The sequence below is a fragment of the Nicotiana sylvestris genome, chromosome 12 (genome assembly GCF_000393655.2).
Source record: "Nicotiana sylvestris chromosome 12, ASM39365v2, whole genome shotgun sequence".
NCBI classification, from domain to species: Eukaryota; Viridiplantae; Streptophyta; class Magnoliopsida; order Solanales; family Solanaceae; genus Nicotiana; species Nicotiana sylvestris.
Window position 1 is genome coordinate 73145253 of NC_091068.1, and position 9291 is coordinate 73154543.

General features: G+C 46.6%; 1 protein-coding gene across 1 annotated transcript; it reads right to left on the reverse strand.

The window, feature by feature from the left end:
• Window positions 1–8576: 8576 nt before the first annotated feature.
• LOC138883212 (uncharacterized) lies at window positions 8577–9086 on the reverse strand. The gene has a single exon (XM_070163880.1). It carries the CDS (start codon window positions 9084–9086, stop codon window positions 8577–8579), a length of 510 nt encoding a protein of 169 aa, XP_070019981.1.
• Window positions 9087–9291: the final 205 nt, after the last annotated feature.

Sequence of the window (9291 nt, forward strand, 5' to 3'; positions counted from 1 at the left end):
CAAGTTGCCACATAGACAAATGACTTAAGAGTCATTCCTAAGATTATGGTGGTGTTGCCACATGTGGGGGGGGGGGTCTTAATATTATCCTATAATTTATTCATTAATTAGGTAATGTCCCGTTACCCGGTAATTAATCAATTACCCGTATAATTTAAAAATTGTCTCAAATTACTTAAAATTTGATTTATTTTTAATATACTATATATATATATATATACTTATATATTATACTACCATGGTCATATGGTACCTTTCATGGTACTATTCATAATTATCGGGTATTATCGCTCAACCCATATTTTATCCCAAATTGGCCACTTTCAGCGAAACTCGTTTTCATTAATTCGTGAATCTTTTATCCTTTATGACACTTATTTCTCGTTTGTTATAAATAGCGTAAATACATTAACCTTAAGATAATCTCATCCCCGAGTCTATGTCAATTAACTAAAGACAAAACTTTTAACGTACGAAAACGCGAGATGTAACATCTATAACAGAACGAGCTAGATTCCTGCCACATCCCCAAGATAATGGCACAAATCTCGAAATAGGATTGTACGATTCCGTACTAGGCGGTTAGACAGCTTTATCAAGAATATTTCTTACTGTAAATAGAAATATACCTTATTTACGGTTCCCCTATTATATAAAGGGGACCCCAATCATTTATAAGATCATCTAATCTGTTTACCGTGAAAATGGTAATAATAATTGAATTTGTAAATAGGACTCTAAAAATACGTGATCTATTTTTCCTAGTTTTTAGAGTAGTTGTTGCTAGGCGTATGAAGTTTAATGACGAAATACAAGTTAAAACGGGGCAATAATCAAACCGAGGGGCTTGCTACCCGGGCTCCGAACTGATCAATAAAAGGCCTCGAGGTCGATACCCGGCTAGAGCTCGAGCTATCGGGGGTAACAAGGAAGGGGATAACAGTTAAGATATAATTAAAGAAGCCTCTTTATGGCCAATATCAAGCAATAAATGAAGAAAAATTATGAAAGCAATAAATGGAAAGAGTAACCTCGGGCGAGTAAGTTAGAGAGAAAAGAGAGAGAGAGAGTTATTATTGATCTTGTGTAGAGTAGTTGGAGCAACAACAACCCCTTACAAAGTGGTGAGGATTCCCTTTATATAGGAGGGGAATCCTATTATAGTACAACGTATATTAATTGTAAAAATATATAGATGGGATGGCTAGACGCGATGCCTCGATATAGGCTATGGGTAGGCCGGCTCTGTCAGACTTAGCCGTGTGCCTTGGGAATTCCCCGTTTTGCTCTAGCCTCAATCTTCATCTTCTTTGAGGTGGGCCTTGACGAGCCCCGAGGGAGGGAACTCGGCTGCAACTCCACGTCTTCGGGGTCTCGTGGCATTCTTCTGAACTGACTTGATAGCAAAAAATTAGGCCCCCTGATTTTGCCGCATACAGGTAGTCTCCGCGTTTCTCAAAACAAAGTGATGAGAAACGATTCTGATACATGACTTCTCGAGCTTCCCATGACGACGTCATACTGATGACGCAATCCTATGGCGTGAGTTTTTACGATAACCGGGACATCCCATGGACTTGTTGTTTCGACATCATTCAATGCACTGTCGATTCCTATTCTCCAAGGTGAAAATACCGCCGTCGATTCGGTTTTTTCAGAACTCAGTAATTGCGTCCACCGATTAGTCTTCGAAAGGCCTCAATGACCGTGTCATTATCTTCTATAAATGGGGCGTTCCAGTGCCATTTTTCTATCCAAGTGTCTTTATTTGTTCATTCATACCTTTACCCTTGCCATCCTCCTCTATTGTTGATCACCATGTTAAAGTCACTTGGCACCGCTTCTATAGGCTGTGTTGTGGCCTCTTGCGTGAGCTTCCCTTTGTTGGTCGAGATTATATCATTTTATCGTCGCTGCCATTGTTGTTGCGATTGTTATTGCTATCCTTATTGGCTCGAGATAACGATAGATGGGGAGTCGACTCTCCCCTTTTTTAGAAAGTCATTCAGACTATGCACCGCTGCTCACAAGGGGGCTCAAATTATACACCGCTGCTCACCTTCATACCCCGGCTCGACGTGGCGCTTTGCCCCGGCTTGGTAGCTTGCACGACTCAGTGTTCCAAGAAGTGGAATCAAAGTAGTCGTGCAAGCGAGGCTGATGCTCGCCAGGTCTGTTGTCTCTCCGAGGTTCTCTTGGCCAGTGAGGGTCCTCGACCTTTGGCGGGGTATGGCATTTTTTCATCCCTCCTTGCTTCTCGACCTATCCTTTGGAGATATCAGTGCGGAAGGCCGGGATAAGGCTTCTGAGGATGCGTGCCTAGAGGTGTTTGTTGCGGGAGGTGGACCTTCGAGAATAGACTAGGATCTAAGCTTTTACCACTATGGGTGTATACCCCTTTATTTCTTTTTTTCTGCGTAAGGACCCCTTGCGGGCTTTTGTAATTGTATGTAAGGACCCCCCGAGAGCTGTTGTAAGCCAATATTTATGAAATATGAAGACATCTTCTTTACTTTTGCTTTTGATATTTACCATGTTCTTGTATATTCTTGTGCGTTTGCGGAGATTTTGAATGTATGCCTCTATTGACGGTCGTCAATATTCTTTTCGGCCTTTGGTCAACAGAAATGGTTCCTTTCCAAGCTCATCGTTGTTCCCGGGATCAAGCCTGAAGCGGTCCGGTAAACTTGGATCATCAGGGCACTCGAGCCTCGTGGAGATAGAGCACCGAAGTGAAAGTTCACTTCGGGCACTTGGAGTTTTTACTTTGAGCTTGATGTAGATAGCCTTTTAAGGTGTTGTAGGTGGGTCTTTGAGGAGGGGTTATTCGTACTTAGGCGACTTCCTGAGGTCGAGCCCTCGTGGACGGAGCTCGAAGTGCTTATTTTCTCCTTGAGAGGAAACCTCGAGGTCAGGTACCACCTCGAAATTGGAGACGATGTCGTTGATCTTTTGTGGCCTAACTTCTTCTTGACAGAGATCTTAGGGGTCGGGTACCACCTCGGGATCCGTGCTAAGGCTATTGGCCTCCCGAGGGTTATCCTAGGTAGGCGAATCGTTGTTGTTTCCCACATATACATAGGACGGTTCTTGCTTCTTTGGAAGATCCCATTATTTTAGATAGCTATCCTTCCGCCTTGCATCGAGTCCTTCATTAGCTTAAGCACAAAGGTGTTGGTGTAGATCCCTGCTTCAGTTTGCCAATTCTACCGTAGTTATCACTGCTACTTCCGGGCCTGCCTGGCAGGGAGAGGAGAGTTCCACTCCCAGTGCTCAGGATCCGCGGGAGTTTACTCTGAAGACTATGTCTTCGATAAGAGAGGAACATCTGGAGATGGTGAGGAGAGACTACAGATGGGGCGAGGAGGTAGTGTTGTAGGCACTTTCCCCGGATGAGGGTATTACGGACCCCGCTGATGCATTCCTGAATGTATATTTGTACCCTTTCGCACTAGGCCCCCTTGATAGGGTCGTGCTTGACTTCTGCTTGAAGTATCGGGTTACTTTGGTGCAGATACATTCGTCATTTTGGCGAGTAGTGCTGATGATGAGATTCTTTGTGGAGAAGGCTGGGCTTGAATTCACGCTTAGTCAGCTCGTCAGGCTATACCGACCCTTTCCTCATCGAGGCCTACTAACCTTGCGGTGCCGTTCGTCCACACCCTTTGTTGTTGATGAAGAGGAAGATTGGGATCGAGAATGGGTCAGCCGATTTGTCCGGGTCCGGACGACTGACATTATCCCCGTAGAGCTCATGCCATTTCCCGAGAGATGTAATTATGCGCGTGAGTGAAGTGTCTCGTGCTTTCTTAGATTCGCTTAGAGCAAAAACCAGTTTATTAATTGTGCTTCCTCCTTTTCTGCAACAACTTCATGGGTATCGGGCAAAGTTCCCAATTTGCCCGGCTGGGTTCGGAGGTTGGCGACCCATTCGACTTGCGACGAGCATAGGTGGCGAGCTGTGTCCCGGGGCAGATGGGAAGCGAAATACCAAGGTATGTGCGCAAGCTGCTTTTACCTTGGCCTTCGTATATTTGAGATGATATTTTCCTCTTTTTATGTACTAACCTTGCCATTGTAGGTATCGAAAGGTCCCCAGTGACGAGGCTGTGCTCATCCGGAGAGGGGGAGGAGTTGCCAGCTTCCGAGCCAAGGGACGATGGTTATAAATGGGATATGAACTCACAGTGCGATGGAGCTTTTAGTAGGGCTAAACGGGTCTATGTCATCGAGGAGAAAACATCACCCGAACCTGATGTTCCTGAAGTCTCCGGTTCCGGAGCGGTGGTTCCCCCGAGTGATCATGCTTCGACCGAGGTTGGTTCTTTTAGGATCGAGGGGACTGGACCAACAGAAGTGTGCTCGGTCTTTGATGAAGTCCGCCGGCTTCACTTCGAGGTGAGTTTTGGCGTAGGACTTTCGCGTCTTCCCTTCCTTATCGAGTTTTCCTTCTACAGGCCTTTGACAGGCTTAGGTCTGAGCTGCTCCATCATAGGGCTAGGCTTCGGAAAGCTCTGGTCGAGGGAAGGTCCGTCAGGTTCCTCTGCGAGGAGAAGGAAGTTGAGTTTATGCACTAGCGATATGAGGCGCATCAGAGCTCGAGTTACGAGAGCTATTTGATGGAGCGGGTAGCTTCTCGTGGCATGCATTTTGCCTTTTAACCTTTTAGGTTAACTTCTTGCCTATCTCAGTTACAGAAAAAGGCGGAGGCTCTGGAGCACCTCAAGGGTGAAGCCAACTGAGTTAGGAACGACTGTGGCGAGCTAAGAGCTCAGGTTAAGGCTCAAGCTTCAGAGGAGAAGGGTGCCTTGGCTAAAGTTCCTGCCTTCGAAGTCTAACTCCGCTTGGCTCGTGACAATGCTTCAGTTCAAGTGGATATGATCACGATGTTCGAGTCCGAACTTTAGAAGGTTAGAGCTGAGATCGTTGATGCTCGGGCTGAAGCAGCATGGAGCCGGACTAAGGCTAATCAGGAGATGGCAATTCATTTGAAGGACGCTACTGATTCCCAAGCCGAGTTGAAGAGGGCCCTCGATCGTGAAGAGAGGATCGAGGAATATGTTCGTTGCAGAAACCGAAGGGAGGTACTTGAAGAGATTGGCGTCAGGAGTTTTGTCCTTCCGGAAGAGCTGGCTCGAGCGAGGGCAGACGAGCGTGATGCCCGGTCACTTCTGGCCGATGCCTCGGAGAGTGAAGATGAGGCTGGTAGGTCGTAGCCTTCTGGAACGGGGGTAGACTTTGCCATTTTGTACTAGGTATTTGCAGAGCATGTTTGTATATGGAGAACACAACTTTTGCATATGTAAATAAAAGAAAATCTGAAGCTTTATCTCTTATGTATCCCTTTCTGCTTTGCTTTTGACCAGGCGGGTTGGTTTCGGAGTTTGGCAAGAGCCCTTAGATTTGTAATATGGTTCCAGAGCTCATCAGGCAGGCCTGAAGGCTCTTTTATGCTCGGTTAAATGCAGCTTTTAACGCAAGCTAGCGTTAGAGCTCTTACGCTTTGCTCAACTATTTTGGGTTTAGTTTCCGAGTTAGGTTTTGACTCGACCCTACTTAACCTTCAATCTTTTGTGCCTGAATGGGCGGATGATAATGGCTCTTACGCCTTGCCCTTGGGCATTTGTATTTTAACTATTTTGGGTTCATTCTTTGATTCAGGTTGCGACTAGAGCTTAATTGACCCTCAAGTTATTTTTTATGTTTGCATGGGCGGATGAAAATGGCTCTTACACCTTGGGTCGAAGTGACTTTTTAGGTATGTGGCCCTGAGTCTCGTGAAGCTGGCGATGGTGGCTCTTATGTTGTGCCCTTACGCATGTACAATTATCTATTTTGGATCCGGTCCCCGAATCGATTTACGACTCGAGCTCATTTTAATCCTCAAGTTTTCAATTTTTAAGCTGGCGACAGTGGCTCTTACGCTTTTGGTCGTTGTGACCTTTTAGTATGTGGCCCTGAGGCTCGCTTTTGCCCGTGGGCATATGTAGGCTTTGTTTTCCTCTCGTTAAGGTCTTTTTGAAATGATTTGCCCGACCCGTCGTCGGTTTGTGAAGAACCTCGATTTCAAGTTGTTAGCGGTGATGTTCGAGCACCTTAGAAGGTTTAGCTTGTAGGTTGAGTAGCTCAAAGCCTTGTGATTTGGAGCTGACATGGTCGAAGCTCGTTTGCCTGTTGAGGGTAGCCTGTTTTAATCGGTTCTTTTCAAAGTAGATTCGAAGTAATGACCTGCGATTTTGTTAACGACGGTCGGGCGTCCCCGAGTCACGTTAATTTGGCTGGTGCATCCGTTTTGATTGTAGTCATATGTGTTTGGCCAGAGCCATTTTTGATCCCGAGTGTGATAGTTTAGGCGTCTGCATCGAGGATATGCCCTTTCGGTAGTCTTACAAATGCAACACATAGCCTAAACTTCGGGATTGAGTTTTATGCCTATAGTAAGGTCTTACAAAATTTTCATTCCTATTGAGGTCTTGTAGTTTCTTCATGCCTGTTGAGGTCTTACAATTTTTTCATGCCTGTTGAGGTCTTACAGTTTTTTCATGCCTGTTGAGGTCTTACAATTTTTTCATGCTTTTTGAGGTTTTACAGTTTTTTGTTGTTATATAAAATAGATCCGGCTAGACCGAGTTTGCCCACTCGGGGTCTTACGACCTCGGGTTTTCCAGTGAATGGAAATTAACGACAGCCTCCGAGTCATCGAGTTTGCTGAGACTCGAAAGCCGTTACTCGTGAGCTCGAAATTGCCTCGTTGATGTCTTACGAGCGCGGAGTTCCGACCCTGAGGTCATATGGGTATCAAATTGTTGACGCTAAGTCTCCGAGTATTTCGGGACGTACTCGATGGAGGGATCCTTGTCGTGAGTATGCTGAATTTTCTTTGGAGTACGAGATGCCTTTGGCGAAAGTTATTATTTGATTGCTTAATATAAGTACATGTTGTTTCGTTGTCGTAAGCTCGGCCTGAGCAGGCAGGACTCTTTTGACCATTTGGCCCGATACATGATTTCCTATTGGAACTTAGTCTATTGTTCCCCCGCCATTCCGAGCAGACATCGTCTTCAAAGGGGTGCATTCCAGCGTTTCGGGTTGATTGCAAAAGAAGCCCGACGAGCTTGTCGGATCCTCCTTAGGAGGCACACCGCTACTCTAGGAACCTTGCTGGCAAGACCCTCTTCAGGGCGAAAGTTCGGCCGAGGGGAAAGAGTGCGATGGGTGTCGTTAAGGCCTTGGGATCTTCGGGTAGGGTTAACACTTCCGAACGCCCAAGATGGGTGTCTACATACAGGTTATTTTAAAATAACGAAGGAGGGAGGTAGTTTTACCTTACCACGGGGTACGCAGGTGATTTTCCTAGGTCCGATATGTCCCTGCTATTTTGGAGCGAGGACTCTGTACAGCCCTTCGCTGTGTTTTAATCGGGCTTGGCCGAAGACATAGTTTGATTACCCTTCAACTATCTCGAGAGTGGAGATATTGATACCGGCGATACGTTACGTGACGTGAACATTCCCCTTGCCGCGTGCTGCTCCTTGCCGACGATTTTATTTTCATTCCTTGGGGGATTTCATCCTTCGGCGAAGAGGGGACGGAACTGCCTTCACGCAGTGCGTCCACGACCGTCTGAATAAGGCGATCATGCTTTGCGCCTCCTTTGATGATACGGAACTTGGCGTTTCGATCTGCGCCAACCATGCTGACTGAGAGAATGGTCTTTCTTCTCATCGTCACGATCGCGGTGTGGAAACCGCCAAAGATTCGAGAGGTGGGCGTGATTTGACCCGGCAGTCTGAGCCGCTCTATCATCCTCGGCCCGACAATGTTGATCGAGCCACCTGAATTCATGAGCACATGTTTTATTTGAAATAGATCAAATGAGGAAGAAGGTTACCAGTGTGTCAGTGTGAGGCTGAGACAAGGTCTCAGTGTCCTCTTCGCTGAATGTGAGGGCGTCCTTGGGAATATATCCCCGGATTCGCTTTTCTCTGGTGACAAACATTTTTACCCTATTCCTTATAAGTTTTGGGAGAGTGTCATCGCTCCTTCACTATCATGTTAATACGTCGCGGCCCATTTGCTTTGTTCTTCTTGGCTACCTTCCTTACTCGGAACTGGACTTGAATCCGATCGCTCGAGAGTTCTCGGCAGTGATTTTTGTTGAGTGGCTTGGCTTTTTTTCCTTCGGAGCTGGTGGCCATCTTCGGCCTCATGGCCATGCTAATTATATAGTTTACACACCAAGCTGCGATTCCTCTGAGAGGGATTCGACTGAATAGGCCTGGGCCATTTGGCATCCCTGGTTTTGCCAACGGTGAACATGATGTCTGATGTAGCAATGTCGAAATTGTATCCTGATGGGCGAGGCGCCCTCGCTGGCCTTGTGTCCCCATCGAATCTGCTCTGTTGACAATTCCTCGAGGATATTGTCCTCGATCCATTCTCCGATCATAGCGAGGTAGGTTGCATCTTAGGGCATTCCTCCTATCTACAGCGTACGGCCGATATCTCTCTTTGTTTGGCATCGATTTATTTTCCAGGAGCCTGCTTGGGTATAATGAGCCCGAGGGGGCTCCCAGCTAGTCATCCACGACCTTGATCTTTGACTGGTATCGATTGTGGACGTCCGACCAGGTTACGGTGGGATACTCGATTAGATTCTCTTTCAGCTTCCTTGAGGCCACCGAGCTTCGTTCATTCAGGCCTTGAGTGAAGGCCTGCACTGCCCAGTCATCGGAGACCGGGGGTAGTTCCATTCGTTCTGTCTGGAAAAGATACACGAATTCTCGCAGCATTTCGTTCTCCCTCTGCTTAATCTTGAACATGTCGGACTTCTTTGTTGCTACCTTGATGGCACCGACGTGTGCCCTTACGAAGGAATCTGCTAGTATGGCAAACGAATCTATGGAGTTGGGGGTTTGGTTGTGGTACCACATCATGGCCCCCTTCAAGAGAGTTTCACTGAACTTCTTCAGTAAGACGGACTCGATCTCATCATGTTTTATGTTGTTGCCTTTCACCGCGTATGTATAGGCAGTGACGTGTTCGTTGGGATTCAAGGTGCTGTTGTATTTTGGGAGTTCTGGCATTCTGAACTTTTTTGGAATGGGTTTCGGAGCCGCTTCCTCTAGGAACCGCTATTGCACGAACTTACACCCTCGAATTTACACCCTTCAGGACCGGGGACACACTCGGGATCTGGTCGACCCTAGAGTTGTAGGTCTCGACCTTCTTATCATTGGCTGCTATCATTTTCTCGCTTTATTCGATCCTTTTGTTGAGATTCTCAAGCAT

What these genes read in the sequence shown, in the direction of transcription:
- LOC138883212 (XM_070163880.1), bottom strand. Translation starts at nt 9,086, where the DNA reads ATGCCAGAACTCCCAAAATACAACAGCACCTTGAATCCCAACGAACAC.